Genomic DNA, 27,434 nt, shown 5'->3' on the forward strand with positions numbered 1-27,434 from the left:
GTTACAGTTCCCTCCAGTATTTTTAATAAATCTTTTAAAACTTAGGATTTGTTGTTTGAAAATTCCAACTGTGATCACAGAAAATTTGATAGTATAAACTGGGCCTAACTCAAGTGCCAGTTAGGTGGTCGTTCTTAACGGAGACGTAGACGTAGACGCATGTCATCATCCGGTAAAGAGTCGACAAATTGGTTACGAGCTAAAGTGTCGAAAAGTGTTGGAGGCTGTCTCGTTTCCAGGTGCTTTAAATAAAATAAATATAGGAACAGGCTTGCCACTGATCTATGTAAGAGCCTGTAGTGTTCTTATATTTATTTTATTTAAAGCGCCTGGGAACGAGGCTGTGTTGGAGGTGCGTCAGGATAAGCAAACCGAGCAAGCCTCTCGATATCTTCAGTCAAAGCTGGTAGTTCTTGATAGCGCTGCCTGAACCGATTCTTAAACTTCACTTTAGATATCTCCGTGCGATGTGACGTACCAAAGCGACTAGCTAACGCTGTAAAGAGGGCTCCAAAACGTTGTCCACGGTCGTGAGACAAATTTGCCAACACTTGTAAGGCACTTCGCTTCAAACTCGTTGCCAGAAATGCTGCTTTCCCACGATGTTTGACCATCACACATGTTTGAGGCGCGGGCTCAGGGAATTTGGGGAATTCCAACGACGACGGGGGGGAATTCCCGTTTCCGGCGCTGAGTCTCGTGATTAGGTTTGTAGAAGATTACTTAAATTTATCGAACTTATTTGTTTATGTGCGACGCTGTATCGTGGCTCTTTACGATGATATATGGCATGAAGAGTTGAAGGTATGAAGCTAATAAATAGCCCCAATTAATCACAATAATTTACTGCAGCGCGAGAGAACTCTTATGCGACTATAAATGATATGTTTCATCGAGCAGCATATTTATTGCGAAGCATTAATTGTGTTTGGCCGTAGCACAAATCAATCCGGCGTATGATTGATTTCCACACAGGCTTGATTACCACAGTAGACCATTATCTGTTAGTTTTAATTTCCAGGGAGAAAATGTAGTAGTAATTTGCCTTGCATTGCTTAGCATTACATTGAATATATTCTGCCGGTTGTTCATTTACTCGTGCAGTCTTCATGCATACTATTTATAGCGTTACATTGAGTTGTTCATTATTCAAAATATGTGATATTTTAGCATTTTTTTAACAAAATTTATTTCTCCAAATGTTCTTATTTTATTCCTAATTTGATCCATCGAAAGTTTCTCACTTGATGCCTGCCAGACACATTGTATTGTTGCACAGGAAGTTAAATAAAGGCTGTTAAGAGTCAAAATTCTACTCTTTAAATTTCTTTATTTCCTATGCAGTTAGGCAGCGCGTGAGACAAAAGCAACTTTGATAAGATGTTTTGAGACCAATGTTCGATAAAGAAAGACAAAACCGGCATTATATCGAGGCAACTACTGGATCAACAATATAAGCCCCGCTTATACTACACTCAACACTATGGGGGGTTATATTTAAAACGGGGGGGGGGGTGATCGGGGAATGGGGCGTTGATCGGGGAATGGGGCTCGTGATTTGAATGCAAATTAAACTTCTTTAAACTTCTTAAAACCCAAAGGTAGTTGAATAAAAACATTCATGCAAGAAGACAAGCACATCAGCTAAAGTCATTCATTCCTGAGCAATGTTCCTCTTTGATTATTGACCAGCTTCTTAAATTTTGTATATCATCCCAAACATGAAAATATTTATAAGATCACCAGAAGTATTTTTGTCCTAGGAAATTAAGTGCTGCAACACTGTAGGTCCAATTAATCATTGGCATAGGAAATTTTCCACTAAGTTTCTTGCTCACTACCTCAATCCATGTTCCTAATAAAACAAAAAAGCAAGCATATTTGAGAAATCAGAATTAAGATAACAAATGTTAAAAGAAACTAAGCAGTGCATAATATGTGTGAAATATATGATTGGCGATGCTATGCGCACACTTTGCATGCTCTGACAGATATAAAATTATAGGCATAAGGGGTAGTCATCTGGTAAGCTGTCAATGATTTTTCCCTTTATCTATTACATGATAAATAACTATATAATCAATTGTCTATAAATAATCCCCGAGCCGCCGTGCGAGGGTACTAATTCCGCCCGGAGATTAGGAATTACACCCGGGACCCGGGAGAACATAGCGGAATCCAAAGTTGCCAAAATGTCATGGACGTTCAATGGTCATGGTAGTTGTGCGCATGCGCGAAATTTGAACGAAGAAAGAACGGTCGTCTACGACTTGCTGATTGGCTAAGACAAAAAGAGAGCATGTATGATAGCGTCAGCATTTTAACCGTCATTTTTCAAACTATTTTTTAAAAATATAAAATGAAATCATGGAGTCAAATATTAAAACAATAATAAAAGATTTAAAGATCATCACAGCACAGAAACAGTTGGTGAAATAGAAACGACTCGTAGTTTTTAATCTTTGAAGTGGTAGGTGTCTATATTTTGCTTATTCAGTGTTTGCTGTAAGAATGCATTGTTTTTTGACAAGTACGAACTTGGTATGTCGTTTTACAAGGAGCTAACCGACCGTTTAAGGCTTTACATCATCGCTTAAACTTTAGAAAGAGTTCTCAAAAGTGTACTTCAGAGTTTTGATAAAACAAATATCACTTTGCAGCTTATATAGTCGCTAAAATTATTGAATGAAATTAATAATCGAAAAACAACATTCGACGTTTAGTGCTTGTATGGTTATTATAATCATTTGTGCTGTTTTGATGTTTTGAAGGTTTAGCTATAGAAAAGTTTAACACTCACTTAGACTGCAACGTAATGCAGCAGGCAAACGGTGATTTCTGTTCACCTTTACGACTGTCTTTGTTTCCGAAAAATTTGCACGAGTTATTTCATAACATTAGCGTAGAAAGTTAGGTCTGGGTAACACCACAGGCAGCCCGGTCACTGCTGTTACGGGAATTCCGAAACATCGAGTTTGGATCCGAGTTCGAGTTCGAGTTGAACTTCGAGTTAAATATTAAATTTCGAGTTACCCTAATCACTAATGAAGCAAAGTAATACACTAATATATATACTTGTCAGTGAATGTAATGTGTTGTAATCATTTTCGGCATTTCCGGTATTTTCCCAGCTGCTCCGACTCTTGTTTATTTTCTGAAGTTCGGAACAACGTGCCTGAGCCCTGAGTGAAATGGCGCAAAAAAGGTATGTAAATTATTGAAAATTAAACATAAATATTTATTATTTTCTATTCGTACCCGTTGTCATTGTTTCTAGCTGTTTATGTCCGGTCTAATAGACTAAGCACAGTTACTTAGTTTAAAAGTCCTATACAATCCCAAAGGCAAAGAGGAATAAAATATTTTGCTCTTTTTTAGAGAAATCTTGGGGGGATAGTGCTGTTTATTTATAACTAGTTACCGTTGCAATGCAACGTTTTACCGTTATCGTTACTGAAAAATTTAAGGATTACTTGTAACTAGATACTTTTAATGAAGTAATGGCTAAAGAAGTGGTGTGTGTGTTGGGAGATTCCTAACCACTATTACAATTATAGTAAAGACCAGTTAAATATTATTTACAAGATTTCGCATACTGACTATCGCTAGAATGTGTAAAGTTTTTCGTGCATGCTCATCTACGAAGAACTCCGTCATCAATAATGACAATATATACTGCACAGTCTACCTTGTAATCGACCTCTGGAGAAATTTCCAAAAAGAACGCGGATTTGTAGATATTTTGGAAATGTGCATTATATAGAGGTAGCGGCTGCAAAGGAAGTGGCGTTTAACACAGTAATTTTATGATTGTATATTAGCCCTTCTCCTATAAAACAAGAAAAAGCATTCGAAAAAGCAACTCGAAATTTAACTCGAACTCTAACTCGAAATTTAACTCGAACTCAAACTCGAGTCCAAAGTCGAGGGTACCTACCTCCCCTTCATAAGTGAACTGAAACATAAATGATCGAGTAATTTATTTCAAAGTTTTGAAACGCAAGGACATTGAAAGACTTATTTATCGGTACAAAATTGCTTCACTCTTCAAAATACAACTTAACACCCTTAATTTGATATTTGGTGTGACCACCTTTTGCTTTTATGACTGCTCTGCAACGTTCTGGCATAGTGTCAATGTATTTTTTAACAACCTCAACAGGAATGCTTTCCCAGCATCGTTTAAGTTCTAACCAAAGCGTTTCTTTTGTTTTTACACGCGATTTGTCAAGTTTACGGTCGACTAGTTCCCAAATTTGCTCAATAGGATTCAGGTCTGGGCTTTGTGCTGGCCAATTCATGATTGTTAAAACACCTGCAGCCTCTTTTCTTCTTAAATAGTTTCGGCAGTATTTTGACGAATGTTTAGGATCGTTGTCTTCTTGAAAAACAAAATTATTACCAATTAGCCGAAGACCTGACGGTGCTGCATGCTTCACGAGATTATGGTACACCTTTTTGTCCATTATACCATCTATTTTAACCAAACCGCCTAATCCTGCTGTTCCAGACATAGAACCCCAAACCATAATATTCCCACCTCCATGCTTGACTGTGGAGGAAATGCAGTCGTTTATGAGCCGCTCACCTTTTCGTCTCCGCACATAAAGCCTTCGATTAGTGCCGAACAATTCAAACTTTGATTCGTCTGTCCATAATACCTTATTCCAGTCATCTTTGTTCCAATCTTTATGTTGTTTTGCAAATCGTAGGCGTTTATTCGGTTCTGTGGTCTAAGCAATGGCTTCTTAACGGCTACCCTGCCAAATAGTCCTTGTTCACGTAAGTATCGCCGTGTTGTTGATGCAGCAATGGTGGTCTCTTGGGGTAATGCTTGATTGATCTCATCACAGAGTTGTTTGGAAGACTTTGTACGACCTTTGAGACTAAGCAGCTTAAGTGCATGAACATCCTTTTTTGATAGCTTTCTTTTGCGTCCAGTTCTAGGGCGATTTGCACACGATTTCGGGCCTTGATTTGTCAAGGTGGTTAATGGTGCCCAAAGAACATTTTAAGTCGCCAGCAATCTTTCTGTATGACCAACCTGCATCATAAAGTGCTTTTATCCTTACTCTTTGCTCTATAGTAAGTTCTTTACACTTAGCCATGCGTCTTCACAAAAGCAGGGCTAGTCTAAAGTCAAGTCTGGTGCATGTGCTATTTAACACGGATGACTGAATACCATAGGGATTGTAAATTTCATGATATACATATTTTAACATGTTTCAGGCTCGGGGACTGTTAGACTATTGGTGTACTGAGAAATGAAAAAATTGAAGGTGTTCAAATAATTATGATCAGTACTGTACATTAATACCATCGCTTAAAACAAAAATACTACGCTAGTTTCTTAAAAAAAACTAGATACAAAACACCTTGGATATATTAACTATATTTATCTGCCGTTTTTAGACTTGAAAAAAACTCTAAAATGCTCAAATTTTGCGAATTAAAAGTGTATTTTCGTTTAAATTTTGCGAAACAGAGGCGGGATACAATTTACTCGACAAACGTCATCATCGGAAATATCGTCGGCAAATTTCTGATTGGTTTTTGAAAGTCCGGAAAATAACGAGGCTATCTTTAAAATAGGGAATGGGGAATGAGGGCATGGGGGAATGCGGGAATGGGGGAATAAGGGAATGGGGGAATAAGGGAATGGGGGAATAAGGGAATGGGGGAATAAGGGAATGGGGGAATAAGGGAATGGGGGAATCAGGGAATGGGGGAATAAGGGAATGGGGGAATAAGGGAATGGGGGAATAAGGGAATAAGGGAATGGGGGAATAAGGGAATGGGGGAATAAGGGAATGGGGAAATAAGGGAATGGGGGAATAAGGGAAGGGGGAATAAGGAATGGGGAATAAGGGAAGGGGGAATAAGGGAATGGGGGAATAAGGGAATGGGGGATAAGGGAATGGGGGGATAAGCGAATGGGGGAATAAGGGAATGGGGGAATAAGGGAATGGGGAATGGGGGAATAAGGGAACGCAGGAATGGGGGAATAAGGGAATAAGGGAATCGGGGAATAAGGGAATGGGGGAATAAGAGAATGCATGAATGGGGGGATAAGGGAACGCAGGAATGGGGAAATAAGGGAATGCAGGAATGGGGGAATAAGGGAATGGTTGAATAAGGGAATGCAGGAAAGGGGGAATGGGGGAATAAGGGAATGCAGGAATGGGGGAGTAAGGGTATGGGGGGATAAGGGAATGCAGGAATGGGGCAATAAGGGAATGGGGTAACTGGTGAACAAGTGAGCGGGGGAATTGGGGAATGGGGGAACAGGGGGATGGGGGAACCAGGGAACAGGATAAAGGTGGAACTATGGACTCATTGAGCAGCTAAACTAATAGTAACAGTGTTGAGCCTGAAAGGAACAATTGTTAGTATATATCTCTCTGCATCTAGGATGCTACTTACAAATATATTTATTCTTATTAATGCCAACCTAGCAAGTGGCAAGTGTTAATTGTTATTGTGAAACTGAGGCGCTCTTGTATTAGATTTTACCAAAGTGAAAAATCAAAATATACTTGCCTTTCAGTAAAAATTAAAACTATAAATAAGATAATGGTATTGTTGTGTGCTAGTGTGTTCATTTAGTTGGCAAGAAACTGTTCTGTGTATATAATTTTCATGCATGTTTGCATTTGCTTTCAACAAAATCTATAAATGAACCCACGGACCCTTAATTAACTAAGGACCGTCATCCTTTATTAGCCGGTTGGGGGCTGAAGAGAAAAGGGTAGGGTAACTGCATGAAAATGAAGTGTTATTAACAATATAAATCCTTTCGTCATTAAAATCTGAGATCAGGCATGAACTATATAGCTGTACAATCCTAAATCATTATACATCAAGTGACTGACATCAGCAATATATAGTCAACATATTGGCTCCTTTTCAATCAGCATACAAAGCTTAAAATCTCATAAAATCTTTAATGAGTCTCACTCATTCCTTGGTAGGAAGTCTCAGGCCTATAGCAAGTTATATGAAAACATTATATCAGAAAATATATAATCAAGTATATAATCAAGTAGGGCATTTAGATATTTATTGTAGTACAGGAAGTATTTATGTATTCAAAAAAATGTCATAAAAGGGTAATATACATACATAGTATTCAGTGTTGCAATGTTTGCATGCCAATTTGAAGTTCATACAGCAGATATCTAGATTTTTTATCAAGTATTTAATAATTATAAAGTGCAATTACATTGCTTATTACATAATTACCAAGTTATTCACAAAGTGCACGTTGTTGTTTCACTGTAACCAAAAATGTTTCTTTCAATAAAACATATTCATCATAATTATATGTTTCCCAAAAAGTTTGTTGTCTAAAATCAGTGGAGTAAAACACTCTAAATATACTACCAATTTTGAAAAGCTATAGAGTTAAATAGTATATAGGGAAAATACTTTCTGATATGAACACACTAGCATACAACAATACCATTATCTTATTTATAGTTTTAATTTTTACTGAAAGGCAAGTATATTTTGATTTTTCACTTTAGTAAAATCTAATACAAGAGTGCCTGAGTTTCACAATGACAATTAACACTTGCTAGGTTGGCATTAATAACAATAAATATATTTGTAAGTAGCATCCTAAATGCAGAGAGCCATAATACTGCATGTGAATATATACTAACAGTTGTTCCTTTCACGCTCAAGACTGTTACTATTAGTTTAGCTGCTCAATGAGTCCATAGTTCTACCTTTACCCTGTTTCCTGGTTCCCCCCATCCCCCTGTTCCCCGATTCCCCGATCACTCGTTCACCGGTTTCACCGTTCACCGGTTCCCCCATCCCCTTATTCTCCCATTCCTGCATTCCCTTATCCCCCCCATTCCTGCATTCCCTTATTCCCCCATTCTCCTATTCCCCCATTCCCCCATTCCTGCGTTCCCTTATCCCTCCATTCCCTTATTCCCCCATTCCCTTATTCCCCCATTCCCTTATTCCCCCTTTCCCTTATTCCCTTATTCCCCCATTCCCTGATTCCCCCATTCCCTTATTCCTCCATTCCCTGATTCCCCCATTCCCTTATTCCCCCATTCCCTTATTCCCCCATTCCCTTATTCCCGCATTCCCCCATTCCCGCATTCCCCCATTCCCGCATTCCCGCATTCCCCATTCCCGCATTCCCCCATTCCCGCATTCCCGCATTCCCCATTCCCTATTTTAAAGATAGCCAAATAACGAAGATCTTTTTTCTTCATTGAGTTGGCCTTCGTTATTTTCCGGACTTTCAAAAACCAATCAGAAATTTGCCGACGATATTTCCGATGATGACGTTTGTCGAGTAAATTGCATCCCGCCTCTGTTTCGCAAAATTTAGACGAAAATACACTTTTAATTCGCAAAATTTGAGCATTTTAGAGTTTCTTTCAAGTCTAAAAACGACAGATAAATATAGTCAATATATCCAAGGTGTTTTGTATCTAGTTTTTTTTAAGAAACTAGCGTAGTAACAGCAGTGACCGGGCTGCCTGTGGTAGCACACGAAATATTTATTTTGCTTCGTTTAAAATGGCGAGGGGTTGCTGCATGCATGTATTTCTAGTAAGTATATAATGGAGTTGAAATACAGAATGAATTTGTAATTTGAGTGACATGTGAATACTGAACTGGTAATTTCCTGACCTTATTGCTGGAAACCAAGTCAACAGAAACCTTGTTTTGAAGGTTAACCAGTAGATTCACTGAATATTAAGTGGATGTTTTTCATTATAAATATTAAATAGAAACATGTACGTAGACCATGCACAGGTATCAAGATACTTTGGTACGGAGCCATATGCTTAGGTGAATAATCTAACAGCATTGCACAATTCCTTATAATGCATTACTTACTGCAGATATTATTTTCCAATGAGACCTGTTTCATTACAGGTTTAGACATAAACATCACCACTTTTTAATCCACCATATAAAAAACTTTTAAAAGGCAATTGTAAAGTTATTCCATCCTAATTTTTAATCAAAACTTATATATATTCAGTAACCAAGATTCAGTATATCATAATCCTAAGATTGAGTACAGATGTTTCATGTTGATATTTATATATTAACTTGAATCCATGCTAAAATTTTATATGGCATAGTGCCATTTTTATATGGCATAGTGCCTGTATAGTATAACCATGGTATAATATATTTATATAAACATCGTTCATTTTTTTAGTGGGAATGATGAGTATTAAAACTGTGAATATATCTGTTTATTGTTTAATTCGTTCACTGACACTGTTTACGCGGCAAATTCAAATATAGCTTTCGTCTAGCTGTTTGCGAGTATAATTTTAAATCCTTACCTCTTAGAAGACTGAGATTCCCAGCCACATTTAAAACAATCTCTGCAATCTTCTCCAGGAAATCTTGCGACATAATGTCCAGTAAAATTTAATGTAAACTCAAATAAACTATTCAAAATACTTGTCGATTATGTCGCTATGATAGCGCGACATTTAGATTCACCTGATGAGTGTGACAACTGGCAAGCACTGCTTGTTATACGAAACAAATTTGTAGTGAGGCTATTAAGAAGGCTATTTACACATAAAAAACTACAAATTTGTTTCGAAAGCACTCTAGCGATTGCTCTCTCGTCAGGTCTAAAGTGTGCCAGCTTACTTCGGTCTTATTCATACTCGTTCGCTACACGTTCTTTATTAGAAGCTTTCCTCCGTGACGGCATTTGTTAGCAAGTTCATTTCTAATGTACATATATGGGGTCTGCAAATGATAAAAAATAATGTGATGCATAAATTACATCGCTTGCTTACATTTGTATGCGGTTGAGCTCTGGCGATAATTTTCCATGACAACTTATAGTTGACGCCTTTGTCCTTTTGTTCCCAAATATGTTGCTCAGTTGCGTCGCGTTCATTTTGTTTTTGTCCCTAAACGATGCTAAGCGGTTGGTGTATCTGGTTTTAAACTTGTTCTGCGTCAATCCAATGTATGTTTCTTTTCTTGTGTCCGTCTCCACTGTTGCTTGGTAAAGTGCATTTGTTGTTAAACATTCTCCGTCCAGGGGACACGATGACCTATCCCTGCAATTACATGATTGGTTTTCTTCCTTTTTCCCATCGGTCTTCCGTAATAACGCCTTGTTATGGTTACTGATCTTAGCTTGTAAATTGGGCTTGCATGAGTAGCTTAGTTTTAAAGTATTCTTATTAAAAATTTGCTTGGGTGGATGACCATTTGTGAATGTTCCTCTGACAATCGATAAAAACTCTGACAATCGATAAAAACCTTTGTCCCACATTAGTTGCTACATGCTTGCTAAAAGGTGGGTTAACCACGTTACATTACGAGCTCCATTCTTCGTTCTTGGCATTCCTTCTCCTACATGTTTATCATACTTGAGGGTATAAGTATATCCGTTTTTTGCAACGCCTGTTGGTAAGTGGGTGCAACTGCGTCGAAAGACTGTTGGCATGACGACGTCTCATTAAGGCGTTGGTTGATTGCTATCGGGATATTCTTTAGGATTGCAGGTGGGTGGTTGCTTTCGTGAAGGTCATAAGGTGGTATGTTGTTTGGCTTCACCACAGTTATTAGGGGCTGTTTACATGAGCCCGCGGTTACCCGAGTTTCAACGAAGCGTGAGATGATTTTGAAGTATTGAAATGAGCAGATAACATGATCCTGGCCGTCGTATAATCACCGCAACAATAGCATGTACTTGTTTGGTGTCATAAAGACTCACCAATATGTGTTTACTAACTTTTCCCAGCTCTGACTTTGTGGGATTTATCAAACGACAAGATGGGTTGTTTAGGAAATTATCCTTATGGTCTTTAAGGATAATGAATGCGTTCCTACTAGTGAGTACTTCGACTCTATCAGCTATGTCCATAAAACCAGATACACCAACCACTTAGCATCGTTTGGGGACAAAAACAACCGCATACAAATGTAAGCAAGCGATGTAATTTATGCATCACTGAGAAATTTTTTATCATTTGCAAACCCCATATGTGTACATTAAACAGTAGAAATGAACTTGCTAACAAATGCCGTCACGGGAGAAAGCTTTTATGAAAGAACGTGTAGCGAACGAGTATAAATAAGACCGAAGTTAGCTACATTGGGGAATCGTGGAATTTGGGAATCGGGAAATTGGGAAAACGGGAATCGGGGAATGGAATTATAATTGAAACTGAATTAAACTTCTTTTTTAAGGCGTATTTGCAATGAAAATTTAGTTTACTTTACTTTACTTTACTTTACTTTTAGTTTACTTCTTTTTTGATTTACTCCATTTAAATTTTAAAATACAATCTAAATTTTATTTATTGAGAATGCGACAACCTCTCGTAGTTAGACCTATTTTAAAACGTGTCTTATAAAAGTTCAGATACCTTCATTGCTTATTTCATAAACAAAACGTTTTTCGAGATAAATTTGTTAACAACCGCCTTTAGCTCTACACTTTTTAGGAATGCAACTTCTTTAACTTTCTCTGTGTTTTTATTCTTAGTCTCCAGAATGAAAAGTTTATTTATGCGCTTAAAATATGGCTGTGAAGACACACGATGAACCGCTTTTAAATGCTAATTACAGGCAAGTTGATGCATGCGCAGACGTTTCTCCGCGGTGTTGGTTCAAAACGTTTCCGAAGGCTCAAAATGGCGGTAAAAAGAGTGAAAGACTCTGTGTTTTACAAGCCGTCTTTCGAGCGCAAAAATAAACATCCCATTCTAGAAACCAAGAATAAAAACGGCCAGAACGTTGAAGAAGTTGCTTCCTATAAGAACTTGAGCTAAAGGTGACCTTTTCACAAATCAATCGTCTAAAACATTTTGTTTATCAAATAAGCAATGGAAGTTCTTAAACTTTTATTTAAGACACTTTTTATGTCGCTGGATACGGGAAGTTTTGGTTTCCTCAATAATGAAAACTTAGGATATTTTACATTTTTACATTTTTCCAGAAATAACCTAACACTGCGGTTGCGGTTCGGTTGCGGTTTACAGATAGAGACCGCAGACGACCGCAAGGAAAAAATACGATCGCGGTTGCCGTTCGCTTCCGAATGTTATGAACAGCTGAGAAGGATGACACAATAATAAAATCGAAAAAATCTTAAGAAATGTCTGTCAGAGTCTGTGAGACCGAGTTTCGACAGAGGTTCAAGCTTTACTCCTGACTTTTAGGTACTTTTGTTTTCAAAAAATTATTCTCAAGCCACCCCGTTAAAAACGAAAAAATTCACACGATAAAAAGGATAAATGGCTCATTAGGATAAATGGTAGTACGCTGTTAATAATTGTGTCGTCTATTCGTCTTGTATATTTTTGCATTGGCTTATATGCATTTGGAATATATGTATTTTCTGCCATGGCGCATGCGCAGAAGTTTTCCGCGCTGTTTTAATATCAGAGGTTACACACAATCAGAAATTGACCTGATTATAATTAATTACCATAATCAAAGATGGCTGCCTTGTTATAATCCACGAGCCGGTGCAGAGCAACCGTGCGAGGGTACTAATTCCCCTTGGATATTTACACCCACGATGTGCAAATGCTAAATCAAAGTCGTCCGCCATTATGCTGTGGACCTCACGCCATGGACGGTCTTCTACGTTATGCACATGCGCCAGTGTGAACTACTAATGGTCAAGACTGAAGTGAGTACTCTAGAAAGTTGTATTTGCAAAGGTCAATGCATAACCACAGATGAGCAATATCTGTAATTTCGCAAATTTGTTAAATTTGTAAGTTTATATTTTCATAAATATGAAATATATATATTTTAATTACATTAGAGGGAAATTCGAATGTGGTCAGGACTTTTTATGGTTTAACAAATAACAAGACTAAATTTTCGACCGAATTCACCGTGTATAATGAAGTCGAAAGATTTTACATGCACTTGATAATATTTCACCCAGCACAGCTTTAAAAGTGATTGGTAAACACAACTTTAATATTATCAAACGTGTTTCAATATCAATCTGAATGTGTTATGTGATAGACGACATTATAAGCATAGGTAATAGTACGATTTCGAGTGCAATTACGGATTAACAAGCATGATTGCAGCCTTTAAAAACTCAGTTTATCTGTAATTGCACGAGAAATTATACTATTACGTATTAATGATATGCAAGGAAATCTTCGAGACGATAAATTAATGACCTCATCCATTATATGTCCTTGAACATTTTATTTCAAATTAAATTAGTTTAAACAATTTATGCATTTAATGGAAAACATTCAAAATTTAAATTTTAAAAGTTCGTCTGTCCATTGCTATTATTAAACGTGAGGCAGTAATTGATTGGCCAATTTGATTTTTTTCAACAAATCAGATATATTTGTAACAGGATTTTGCACTGTTGTCACAGAAATTTGCACTGTTGACTGAGTTGTTACCAGTGAACTCTATATATATGCAAGGCTCGTTCCAGTTCAAAGTGTGAAGCCAAACATGGCGGATCATGAAGGCTGCTTGGGTACCGAACCAGTCCTCCACGAAGCGTAAAATGCGCGAACCGCGCGTGGAAATTAAAAAACACGAATTATAAAACCATGACGAAAAATAAAAAAGCCAACATTTCGGACGTTACAAAGTTTTAAAAATACGAAGTTTTTAAAAATGAATACATACAATTTGTTACAACCTTACCTGCCAATATTATTCTTTCAAAAGAGGTAACTTATGCCGTATATTTGTGTTGTGTTTACAAAACTGACTGAGTTCAACTCCTACACGTTGCCGCCATATTGAATTTTAACCCCTCGTGCTTGGAGGTCTGGTTCGGTACCCAAGCAGCCTTCATGATCCGCCATGTTTGGCTTCACTTTTAGATTACGCAATGTACTAGAGCGAGCCTTCCATATATAAAGAGTTCACTGGTTGTTACACTTTGCATTTGCACTACTGTTTTGGGATTAACTGCACTGAAATCAACGAATCAGGGTCAAAAAACGTTTCCTTTTTTATTATTATTTCATTTATAAACTCCGTTTTCATGATGACAAAAAGAAAATCAAATCAAATATTCGCGTGCAAAAACCGGTCGAGGCCTATAAACATAAAACTTCATAATTAAAATAACCATAACACTGACTATAGATGAGTAACTTAACTTCCAGAAAAAGGCAAGAATCTTGTCGTATTTTTGCCATTTTTTTCACAAAAATATGAGGGTAAACTTAGATACTTGGAAAATATACGGCCTTGCGGCACAGCTTTGGAGTTGCTATGATCATTGATCACAGTGCTTCCACTTCCAGGAAAATATTTCCATACTTTTTTCTCACGTGCCCCTCCAACCCCCCAACACACATAAATTTTCTAGCTGTGATATTACCGTCCCTATGCTTAACTAATTTTGTTTAACCGAGGCGAGGGGTTGCGGCATGCATGTATTTCTAGTAGAAATATATTACGCACGAGACAAAATTTGAAATAAATTAAAGCAACTTCTGTCTTACATATTGCAGTTGCGGACTTCGATTTGGGACGGGCAGAAACTGAGTACTGTTATAACAATTTTTTCATATTTTTTAACTTACCTTTAACAGGTCCCAGTAATGTCATTTCAGCAACGCGTTATCTCCTTGAAATATAATGGTTGCCAAGTTGCTGAGGTGACATCACTTGGGAACCTGTAAAGGTGAGATAAAAATATGAAAAAATTGTCATAAAATACTGAGTTTCCGTCTTAAATAGAACTCCGCAACAGCCATTAAGTTGCTTTAATTTCAAATTTTGTATCGTGCCCGTTATATAATTCTATAATAACAGGGCAGGCATCTTTGATTGCGAAATCTTGACATGGTAAATAATGTCCTGAATTTGTGGTAATGAAACCTAAAAACAAATTTTGATTTTCAGGTTGCACAGGTGCGCCATTTTAATAGAAAATCCGAATTGTTTACGTCCTAGCCCTTTTACTCGAAGATGGCGGATTCGCTAGATATGAAGAGAATGAACGAATCCAAGCAAGATGATAATGATAATGATGTGATGCCTCAGCAGGACGGCGCCATAACAAAAACCCGTTGTTTAGAGTCTTCGGGAAAACCAGATCATATCTCTACGTTGGAAAATAAAGAATCCAACGATGTTAACAATGAACAGAAAGTAGCTAAAGAAGAACTCCAAGGACGAAACACTCAAAACGAAGAATGTGATAACGGTAAGAGTTATAAAGCGCTTCTCAAAACAAGTGTAGTGTAAATAGACGACGTTCTTATTAACAATAATCATCGAGAACTTAAACTTGACAAACAATGTTTGCAGTCAGCATTGTAAGCTCCTGAATGTCTACTTATGCAAGATGATGTTTAGTTTACTTCAAGGATCGCCTCACGTAGTTTTCATGTGTCCTAGCTCGTCGTACTCTGTCGTGTTTCGGTTTTCATATGTCTTATAGTTATAGTTCGTAGCACACCGTTGTAATTCGGTTTTCGTATGTTCTAGTTTGTCATATTTTGTCGTACTCTGTTGCGAGTCGGTTTTTATATATGTCCTAGTTCGTCGTATTCCGTTGTGATTCGGTTTTCATATGTCCACCGTATTTCGTCGTGCTCCGTTGTGATTCGGTTTTCATTATTTCATATGTCCTAGCTTGTCATAATTATTTCGTCGTATGTCGTTGTATTTCAGTTTACGTGTGTCCTAGTTCGTGAGATACGTTAAAGTAAGATGACATGCATTCGAAAAAGCGTGTACTATATTTACCTTTCGTCTTCTTAAAAAGTCTTTTAAAGAGTCGCTCTTTGCACGGCTACAGACAACGGGCTATTGTTGACCGCATTTTTCCTGTTGTGGAGACCCTTGATCGAATTCGGAAATGGTCCCGCGAAATAGAGATAGGGAGTGACATTTGACCACAGACTACTGCTGAATCGTATCTTGTCCATTGCTCGCAATTAAATACTAAATTATTATCTTTTCAAATTAATCCCGGATAATTTTAACTAATTAGTCCCGGATAGCATTAAACTTCTCAAACGTGCAGTTTGTAAACTGCATTGTGGGTTTTGCCCCCTGTGGAGTTTTTTGTGCCCCCTGTCGCTGGGGACACACGACTTTCGTATGGCCTCTTCGGCCACATAACCAACAAACAGCCCCTATAAATAAAAAATGTTATTACATAGCTTTGAGTTAACTGTGAATTGGTGATAGAACTGCAGGATGATCAGTCGGGTCACCAGCTGGAGAAAGAAATAGCCTAAAACATTATTTTCATATATTGCGATGGGCAGCGTCTATACTACCATCTACTATTTAAGAATAGCCCTGAAGCCATGATTATATTGTTTGTGAACCAGTGACCTAACAACTGACTATACATTACGTGACAAATCATAAGGTACTGTACACATACGTGCTTGGCATGTTGCTGCCCTGTGGCCACGCAGGCCACATTTGTAACACCGCCCTAATATCAAGAAATGATATCAAGAAATAATTGGTCTGCAGGCTACCAAAAATCTTGAGTTAACTGCATGACCATTATCAATTAAACTTTACTAACCTCTCATTTGTCCATGTAACCCTAAAAAGACACCAGAGAGGTGCTGAAATCACCTAACGCTCGCCTGCACTGTTTGTCTAGAATAAGGCTAAACTCTGTATGAAAGGTATCTGTATGAAGCACAAATTACCGATCTTTTTATTACAAATTACAAGGCTAAAATCCACGTTGGAAGGTAATATTAAGCACAAACTTCAGATATTAGTTGTGACCTCAGAATTACTGGCCAAAACTGGCCTCGGAATTACATTAGTTTTATTTGTGACCAATATTTCTTCCGTTTCACGCAATCCGCGCACGTGATATCAACAGGTAAGTTAACGGACCAGGCAAAAGTCCCTGCTTTAAGCCGGGCGCACACACAACGATTTTACGGTAGTTGGTCCATTCAGGTTTAGACATATAGGCAGCCCTTGCCCAGACATGTTTTCCTTCTCGCGGCGCTCGCGCCTTGCGCGTGAACGCGAGTCTACTTGGTCTAATATTATTGTTACGCAAAGCTTTATTGTGTTTAGAGATATGCATATAAAAATAGCTGCAAAAATAGGAATATCAAGAGCATGACAGGGATTAGTGAATGATTTTTGCCACAAGATGCCTAAGTAAATATAATTTTCGGCCATTCGCAATCATTAATCACATTCCCTTTCATGTATGACATATCGTGGGATTAAATAAGTAATTAGGTGAAAACATTTATCACCTTGACAGAAGTAAATGCCTGGATCAACAGTCCTAAGTCGTTGCTAAGCTCAACTGCTACATATTATTAAAAACGAGCGTGCTGTAGGCCATTCAAGTTCTTATGTCAATCAATTGTGTTAAAAATGTTGCGCGGTCAAGTATGTAATAGATTACGTCATCAAAAGTTCAATTCGATAAAAATAAGAGTAAAAATAGTTTAAGTTGAAAGATATTGTTCACAGACGTATTGTTGGTATATTTTACTAGTTGTTGATGATGAATATTTTAAGTTGTGAACATTTTTAAGTATTGATCGATTGAGCAGAAGACCAACTCGACTAGTGCGACAACGCCTTAAATAAACAAGATATGAGAGCTGGAACGAGCTTCTAAGACCAACCCACTGATTACATGTACAACGCTGATTGGCTGGATAAGGATCAGCCCACTATGGTTGATGACGTATGCAAGAGTCACTGAACCCTCATTATAAAAGGGCGTGCACAGCACCTGAACCTTCAGTGGACTAGCGGAGTAAAGATTAACTTATGAAACGTTAGAAAACTCAACCTTTACAGAACCAACGACCGAACACAAGAACGCAAAAAAAGGACGAAGATTTGAAGAAAAGAGAAAAAGAAGAAAAAATTTTATAACATTTGGTGCAGGATCGGCCTTACAAAACGTTTCAGAAACTCAATCAGTCTACTATATACTCAGAAGAAGTCAGAACAATCAATATTACAAACATTGCTTAGAAACGGGTGCATGCTGAAACGACCTGATGACTGGTTCGAAGGAAACGCACGTTCTGTATTCATCCATACTTCTCCTTATGGCAATGCTAGACTTTGTTTCATTTTTTGGTTATATGTTCAAGACAACTGTCCACAACCTCTACACTTTCCATGAACTTGAATTGAAACTACAGTCGTTTTGCCCTCAGTCTGCAATCCAAGACGAGTTTGATGACATGTACTCCCTCTATCTGAACGTGTTGGCTATGCCAGAAATCCAGCTAAAGACGCATCAGTGGAAGCCTCCGTGGTCGTTGAAATATGATTATTGAGACGTACGAAAGTCTCAGAGTTTTCCGGATCCTTCCTGATGGTCAGAACGCTTGTATTATGGACATGAAACTGGACGCATTTTAAGATTTGTATAATATAAGTTTTTGTCATTCTCATGTTACACATATATGTTTGTCATTTGTTTGTTTATATTCGCTAATATTAAACACGACAGTATAGCTGTTCAACTGAAATTCCTTAGGTACACTCAGCATGCTGATTAAACATGTTGCCGTAGGATAGCGCATGCATGTTTTAATTGGGTCAGTGTATAAATTTAATTCTGACGCTTTTAGTTATGCGTCATTCGTTGATAATATATTTTCCTCTTCCCCCGGGACAGTCAAGGGTCTCCCAAACTTGTTGTAATGGATTACAATTCTTTTTCAAGCCAAAAGCTTAAATATTAGGCACATTCTTGTTTTCTCTATGTAGACTCGGTATTTATATTGTCGATGAAAACCTACATTTTGGAGTTTGGTTTGCCGTGCATGACGTTTAAAAAAAAAGTAAAATGAGTTTCAGTTATATTAAAAAGTATACGTATAAAATTTGTTTGCATAAGTTGAAATATTTTGAAGAATTATTAAGACGTATATATAGGTTTAGGTTATTATTATGGAGAGATGTTTTGTCGGAAGAGCTTTATAATAATTTCCTGTTATGTGAGTTGATCAACCAAGAATCTGAATACAATTTTCGCCGTTGCAATGATAAGATAATTTATGAAATTTGAATAATTTTTGGTACACTTTCTGACTGCATCTACAAAATTTATAATTTCGCTTAAGTCCCTGGTACATACATTCAGGAAAACAGGAAATTTTTACCCCTTGTTTTCACACTAATTTTGGTTTAATATTGCTATATATTCTGACGTGTTTAATATAATTATATGACATTATTATAGTTAGATTACCCCTGAGGTGCATGTAGGCATAAGTCAATTATATTCAGATCAGTTGTATCTCGTATAATCAATTATGTAGTGTTGTCGTAGAATAACAACACGTATTATGTGTATAGTCTCAGTTATTAGGCATTTGGTAATATGCCCGTGATAGCCACGCCGAGCTCAAAAAAAAAATTAGAATAGTTGGGAATTTGTAAACATATTATATACACACATATCTATGATACTATTATATTTAGTCCACTTAAGTTCATCATAGCTCACTCGAAGCTGGGGACAGCTTATTCTAGGTGAGGAGGATTGTTACGCAAAGCTTTATTGTGTTTAGAGATATGCATATAAAAATAGCTGCAAAAATAGGAATATCAAGAGCATGACAGGGATTAGTGAATGATTTTTGCCACAAGATGCCTAAGTAAATATAATTTTCGGCCATTCGCAATCATTAATCACATTCCCTTTCAGGTATGACATATCGTGGGATTAAATAAGTAATTAGGTGAAAACATTTATCACCTTGACAGAAGTAAATGCCTGGATCAACAGTCCTAAGTCGTTGCTAAGCTCAACTGCTACATATTATTAAAAACGAGCGTGCTGTAGGCCATTCAAGTTCTTATGTCAATCAATTGTGTTAAAAATGTTGCGCGGTCAAGTATGTAATAGATTACGTCATCAAAAGTTCAATTCGATAAAAATAAGAGTAAAAATAGTTTAAGTTGAAAGATATTGTTCACAGACGTATTGTTGGTATATTTTACTAGTTGTTGATGATGAAATATTTAAGTTGTGAACATTTTTAAGTATTGATCGATTGAGCAGAAGACCAACTCGACTAGTGCGACAACGCCTTAAATAAACAAGATATGAGAGCTGGAACGAGCTTCTAAGACCAACCCACTGATTACATGTACAACGCTGATTGGCTGGATAAGGATCAGCCCACTATGGTTGATGACGTATGCAAGAGTCACTGAACCCTCATTATAAAAGGGCGTGCACAGCACCTGAACCTTCAGTGGACTAGCGGAGTAAAGATTAAGTTATGAAACGCTAGAAAACTCAACGACAGAACTGACGAAGAAGACAAGAACATTTAACGACGATCAAGATCGAAGATAGAAAAAGAAGAGAAGATTAGCAAACTTTAGTAAACCCTTGTAAAGATCTCCTACCTCGCGTAAGAAGAAAAAAAAACTTTATAACATTATGACCAAGTATAGATCGCCAGTCGCCACATTTTGATGAAAACATCCATCTAGACAATCTAGACAGGAATCGGCCGACTAAAATCGTCGTGTGTGCGCCTAGCTTTATGAAATAAACAAGATTGGATTTTTATATCTACACAAAAAAGGATTCATAAATCTTATAGGTAGTTCAAAGGGCCCTGTCTACAATTTAACTGGCTTTAATAATATATTTGCATGTGTATCTACATAAATAATGTGCAAATATATGTCACATGCGTTGCCATTTGCCTTTGCATTCTGAGCCTATCGGCTTTCTACTTATAAATACTTATGTGCTAAAGCTTGTAATTGCGAATTATCTGACAATATTCTTTAAACTTTAACGTTGGACTATGTTTTATATATATTCACTCCCTGAATGATTTCTATATTAATTATCCATCTTCTGTAATCACTGTCAAATACTTCAATTTGATTGGTTTACAGGAGTGCGATTAATCATTAATCGCACTCTTGGTGAGCTGTAATCGCACTCTTGTTCACAGCCAATGAAATTCAGCATAGCTTTACAAGTAGCCAATCAGCATTCAGGATACAAAATAAGAATTTGTTTTCTTTTGGGGCGCGAAATTTTTAAAAATGGAGGAATTTGACAATGATTTTGAAAATTTTGACCTTTTAAATAATATATTTGCTGAAGAAAATGACAAGAATTTTTGATTACCGAAGATGGATAATTAATAAGTAATAGAACGAATTAAGTCGTGCAATTAATGCCAAATCATACTCGTGCTTAACAAATCAACCTCCCGCTGCGCGGTCGGTTGATTTTGTAATCACTCGTATGATTTTGGCATTAATTGCACTCCTATTCGTTTTATTACCATTATTAAGCGATTGAATTTTGATACGGCATGTCACAACACAATCTCATAATTTATAATTGTACATGTACAATACAAACAAATGGTAGCATACAGGTGAAAATATTTGAAAGTTTCTCATTTGGCTTAGGGTTGTACAAATACTTTCGTTAAATATGATTCAGCTACAACTTTGAACTAAAAAAAACAGGGCTACACAATAGCCCTGAAAATCGTAATGAGCGTGATAACTCTGGATAACTCTAACATTGACCTTATCATGATGCTAATAAGCTTAACATTTGCCTTATCATTTGATAATTTTGAGCAAAGCTCTCTTTATTATTGTATAAATGTGTACCAAATGGCACTGAATAGTCACAATGCATATCGATGACTTATATTTATGATGATTCCTCTGATGTAAAGCCATAATATTTAAAAAATATAGCATCTTAACATTGACCTTATTATTATGCTAATTAGCTTAACATTCACCTTATCATTTGATAATTTTGAGCAAAACTCTCTTTATTATTGTATAAATGTGTACCAAATGGCAATAAATAGTCACAATGCATATTGATGACTTATAATGATTCCTCTGATGTAAAGCCAAAGTATAGAAAAAATATAGCATTTTAACATTGACCTTACCATTATATTTTGTTGTATAATGTTCACTCCCCCTGGTAAATGGTTCTTTTGCAACAAATAGACTCCTTAAGTAGATAAGTTGAAAATAATGGGAAAATAAAAGTGGCATCTTAACATTTTACTTATCAATGTAGTGTGGACGCGGACGGAGACGGAGACGGGGACGGGGACGGGGACGCGGACGCCAAGACTATAGCAATAGCTCTCTTGCACTAAAGTGCAGGCGAGCTAAAAATGTCATATTGAGCATCCTGACAATGCAATATTTGTTGAGTAGCATCCAATGGCAAAAACCGGAAATAATTGTTTTGGATATAATGAATCATACAGTACCTCTGCCTCCTCCCCGAAAACGCCCAGGGCATGGGTCATTGTCTAAAAAAAACAAATAAAACAAACTTGGTTGACATATTGCATAAATTTAAGATAACCTTTTTAATTTTAGAGTTTTAAATTGATGACGAAAAACTTTAGCATGCATCATCATCACTTAATACATAAAATAAATAATATTGAACAAAGTAGCTGATATATACCGTCAAGGTTTGCATTAACTCGCAAGGCTTGAGAATTGAAAATATAAGTTAGTTCATTTCAATATATATCAAGATGCAATAGACCTTTTTCATAATGACGTCAAACGCGGAAAGAATGATGTTACACGAAGTTTGATTGGCTCGATAGTTTCGTCTTTCCGCGTTTGACGTCATTATAAGAAAGGTCTATTGCTCTACTATACATTTATAATCATAAAATGTTAAACAATTTAGGCAGTATATCCAAAATTTCAGAGAACATATCATTTTTGTGCATATTCAATCAGCATACCAGGCCTTTCTTGAGGTGCATGACCATTATCAATTGAAATTTACTAACCTCTCACTTGTCCATGTAACACTAAAAGACAAAATGTCATATTGAGCATCCTCATAATGCAATATTTGTTGAGTAGCATCCAATGACAAAAACCGGAAACAATTGTTGTGGATATAATGAATCATACAGTACCTCTGCCTGCCCTCCGAAACCGCCCAGGGCTTTTTGAATACAAAGAATTAGTCTGCACCTGTTGTTCACTTAGGTGTCTCGCCCCAGTCCTAATTGTTTCACGTCCGTAGTACCATATCGATAGTGGCCAAACTTTAAGTCTCAGTTACTGAACGTTAGTTACCAAAAAATGTCAAAGAATACATCTATCCCACAAGTGGTCGACAACGCAGCAAAAATATGCATACCACAACTAACTTTTTAACTTATAATTCTTAATTAAAAATTTTAATTACCACAACTAACTTTTAAATTTATAAACTTAAACCTACACTTTGGCTGTATATTGATCATTAGAATATGAAAAAATTTAGAAAGAGCTCTCAATTTGTTACATTTCACTCAGCAAAAAGTATGTTAATTTTCATTTAGGTATTGATAAAAATCAAGAGGCAAGTGGAGGAATAAATGTCGCTGAAGAAGGAAAACTGCAATTTTGGCGTACTTTTGTAGTCAATCCAGTTGATAAAGAAATATCCAGATATTTAATTGACCACGGAGCAGACGTTTACTTCGAGTACAAAGATGGTGGAACAGTTTTATGGATTGGAACGAGAAATGGTTTAGTCGATCTTGTTAAATATTTTGTTCAATATGGTCCAGATCAAAATTTCCACGCAGATTGCGTCGCTCTGAAAAGTGCAATACAGTCTCGATCCTTAGAAATTGTGAAATATTTTGTTGAAGATTGTGGTGCTGACATAAATATTAAAGATGAGTCGGGCAAAACTGCTTTACATCATGCTGTTGATGATGGTGTAACAGACATTGTCAGATATTTAGTTGAAAAATGTGGTGCTGATGTGAATGGAAAGGATACTGGCGGGTGGACAGTGCTTCACGCTGCTATTTCAAAAGGTACGCTAGGAATCGCGGAATATCTTGTCGAAAAAGGAGCTGATATAAATGCAACAAATGATAGTGGTTGGACAGCGCTACACAGTGCTGTTACTAAAGGCACGCTAGAAATAGTAAAATATCTTGTTGAAAATGGCGCTGATGTAAATGGAAAGGATATCGACGGCTGGACAGTACTGTACGCGGCTGTTACTAAAGGTACATTAGAAATGGTAAAATATCTTGTTGAAAAGGGCGCTGATGTAAATGGCAAAAATACAAACGGGTGGACTGTGCTGCACTCTGCTGTTACAGAAGGTGCGCTTGAAATGGTAAAATATCTTGTTGAAAAGGGCGCCAAGGTAAACGGCGAGGATACTGACGGGTGGACAGTGCTGCACTCTGCTGTTACTGAAAGTACACTAGAAATGATAATATATCTTAGTGAAAATGGCGCTAATGTAAATGGCAAGGACATTGAAGGGATGACAGTGCTGCACGGGGCTGTTTCTAAAGGTACGCTAGAAATGGTGAAATATCTCATTGATATGGGCGCTGGAGTGAATGACAAGCACAGTGACGGTTGGACTGTACTGCACGCAGCTGTTTCTAAAGGTACGCTAGAAATGGTAAAATTGCTTCTTGAAATGGGCGCTAATGTAAATAGCAAAGATAACGAAGGGTGGACAGTTCTGCACTATGCTGTTTCTTATGGAAGGCTAGAAGTGGTAAAATATTTTATCGAAATGGGCACTAATGTAAACAGTAAAAAGACCAACGGGCGGACAGTGCTGCACGCTGCTGTTATTAAAGGCACTCTACCAATTGTAAAACATCTTGTTGAGAGTGGCGCTGATGTAAATGGCGAAGATGCTGACGGTTGGACTGTGCTGCACTCCGCTGTAACTGAAGGTACGCTGGAAATAGTAAAATATCTTGTGGAAAAGGGCGCTAATGTGAATGGAAAGAAGTCTAACGGGAAGACAGTGCTGCACTCTGCTGTGACTAAAGGTACGATGGAAATTGTGAGATATCTGGTTGAGCACGGTGCTGATGTTAATGGTAAAGATGCTGATGGATGGTCAGTGTTGCACATTGCTGTGGATACAGGTACATTTGAAATTGTCCAGTATTTAGTTGAGCAAGGTTCTGACGTAACTCTTGAAAGTAAAAGGGACTTTCATTCTCTTGATATTGACATCCTGGAGATGGCTATTGTGAACAATTCAGTTGTCTTGGTCAATTTTTTGTTGGAAAAGGATATTGCTGTGTGGAGAATTGGGACATTTCTTGTTGAAGGAAGGCAAATGAGTCTTATTGATTGGTGTATTTATATTGGTCATGATGAAATTGCAGTTATCCTCAAAAGCTCCATAAAACATCGTGAGAAAATTAAAATGTTAAAAACATTCAATTGCAACCAGTTAGAGAAGGTAATAATTAGAAAATATTTCAAACATATATGGGGTTGTTTTAATGTCATTGTGCAGTAACAGAGGTAACTACGCGTCTATAATTTATAACGTCTAGTTTATAATTTATAACGTTTAGCTACGTCTTTGAGCTAAAATAGCAAATGTTGTTTTCATTTGAGATACTTAAGGTGGTGTTACACTATGCAATTTTTCTTGCAACTTGCAATGCAATTCTACTCCTGAGGCATCTAATGTTGTCAAATACAAACATTTCTTACGATATGCTAACGTTTCCTTCGCATTTCGAGCTCTCTTTACAAATTAACATCACTCAAAATTAAAGTTCATTGCAAGTTGCAAGGAACTGAAATTGCATAGTGTAACAGCGCCTTTCGTATAACATGATTCTTTTTTACTTTTCGCTTGCATTTATTACAACACTTAATTCTCACCATAGTAAAAAAATTGTGTTTCCCCCTGATAGATCGGAGTTCCAATGCAGGACTTTGTTGCAAAGAATCAATTCAAAATTGGCGATGGTTGTTGTGGTTCTTGTGTCTATGTTGGTCTTATGAAAGATGGAAGTGAAGTTGCTGTTAAAAGAATTCTAGTACAAAGTGACGATAACACAGTTGAAAATGAAAAGGAGATAATGAGTCTCATTAAAACAGACAACTCTCCATTCATAGTGAGTTATCGACATTTTCACCGCGGCGATGACTTCATGTATCTTATTGTGGATCTTTGCGAAGAAAACTTGAGAGAACTTGTTCATGCATCCAGTATTGAATATCTACAAGAGCATGGTCCACGAATGATTAAGGAAGTTCTATTCGGACTTGAATTTCTTCATGGAAAAGGAATATTGCACAGAGATCTAAAACCATCGAACGTCCTGGTTGATATTGAAGGTCGCATGAAATTGGCAGACTTTGGAATAAGCCGAATTCTAAATGACGATGAAACGACAGTTGAAACATACGCTAAAGGTACTCCTGGATGGATGCCACCAGAAGTAATCAAAGCAATAGAGAAAAACGAAAAAGGTCCTTTCAAAAGGAAATCAGATGTTCAGGTCGCGGGTATGATTGCTTTCTTCGTCTTAACTAAAGGTGAACACCCTTTCGGTTCTTCGTTTGATCGAATGAGAAATATTTTAGAAGGAAACTGTGTAAGTATTGACAGACTTGATGATCGTGAAGCTCGGCATTTTGTGTCGTGGCTGATTAGTCATAAGATTGATGATAGACCTTATGCTCACGAAGCGCTGAGGGATTCTTTCATTAATGGAGACTAGGAAAATTTGGACTACAAAATGAATTTGTCGAAGGAGATGAAACAATGATTTTATTGAGTTATCGGCCACATTTTTATATCATGGAGGGGGGGGGTGGCGACCCCCCAGGTCGCTCGTTACGCAGCTGCTCCCCTCCTATTTTTTAGGTCCGCGCGCCTATGGTATTGAAAGCCTAATAACTATGAGTTTCCAATGGCCTCCAGGCGGCTCTGTAGTGTATATCTAAGACTATGTTCACACGGTAACGTTTTCGAGCGTTTTCATTTTCATTTTTATGTCAAAACGGTTTCAAACACCGTTTTCGTTCAAATCGTAATAAAAGTTGAAGCTAGTTTAACATATTAAGCATATTTCCCCTTGGATCGTGTGGACAAGGCATCAAAGCGATTAACTAGATGAAAACGATTTTGAAAACGCTCGAAAACGCAGCTCGTGCACACATAGCCTAAAGTGTAAATTAGTGTAAATTAGTGCGCCAAAAGTTCGACACTGGTTCGTCAAACCAGCACACCCACTTTTCTTCGCCGCTGATCATTTTTTAGAATCTGAACCTTAGGAAAAGTCATTAGGAAAAGTCATCTGATTGCGAACATATTTATGACATTTATCACCAGTTTTCACTCCAGTTGTATAGCGTGCATTGGTTCAAATGCGCGCGGCTCAATAGTGATCTATTGTATATATATATAACTATGCAGGTACACCATGTAAGTATTTAATATTGTAAAGCTTTCGGTCCGTTAACCCGGGCCTTCATCCGTGCAATGATGCTAAATTACTTATCGATTGTCACCGTGCAAACATTCAAGAATATATAACTAAAACTATGGTTTAGATTAACTATTTAACAGTTATTAGGTTACTATCGCTGAATGAAAACTTCGACAAAAGTATGATTACAAAAGTGATCTTTTAAAAAACACGTGTTTTGTTAAA

General features: G+C 37.1%; 1 protein-coding gene across 1 annotated transcript; it reads left to right on the forward strand.

Moving 5' to 3' along the window:
* The first annotated feature begins 713 nt into the window (after positions 1-713).
* LOC114519384 (putative ankyrin repeat protein RF_0381) lies at positions 714-27,172 on the forward strand. The gene is made up of 5 exons (XM_028539509.1): positions 714-804; positions 14,875-15,178; positions 23,322-23,980; positions 24,026-25,219; positions 25,686-27,172. Exons 2-5 carry the CDS (start codon positions 14,941-14,943, stop codon positions 26,496-26,498), a joined length of 2,904 nt encoding a protein of 967 aa, XP_028395310.1. The 5' UTR covers positions 714-804; positions 14,875-14,940; the 3' UTR covers positions 26,499-27,172.
* The last annotated feature ends 262 nt before the right edge of the window (positions 27,173-27,434 follow it).

The sequence above is a fragment of the Dendronephthya gigantea genome, unplaced genomic scaffold (assembly GCF_004324835.1).
Source record: "Dendronephthya gigantea isolate DGI-Jeju-01 unplaced genomic scaffold, DenGig_1.0 000013F, whole genome shotgun sequence".
Lineage (NCBI taxonomy): Eukaryota > Metazoa > Cnidaria > Anthozoa > Malacalcyonacea > Nephtheidae > Dendronephthya > Dendronephthya gigantea.

Coding starts and splice junctions, on each gene's coding strand:
- LOC114519384 (XM_028539509.1), top strand. CDS start 14,941: ATGGCGGATTCGCTAGATATGAAGAGAATGAACGAATCCAAGCAAGAT. Junction 15,179..23,321: donor AAACGAAGAATGTGATAACG/GTAAGAGTTATA, acceptor ATTTTCATTTAG/GTATTGATAAAAATCAAGAG. Junction 25,220..25,685: donor ATTGCAACCAGTTAGAGAAG/GTAATAATTAGA, acceptor TCCCCCTGATAG/ATCGGAGTTCCAATGCAGGA.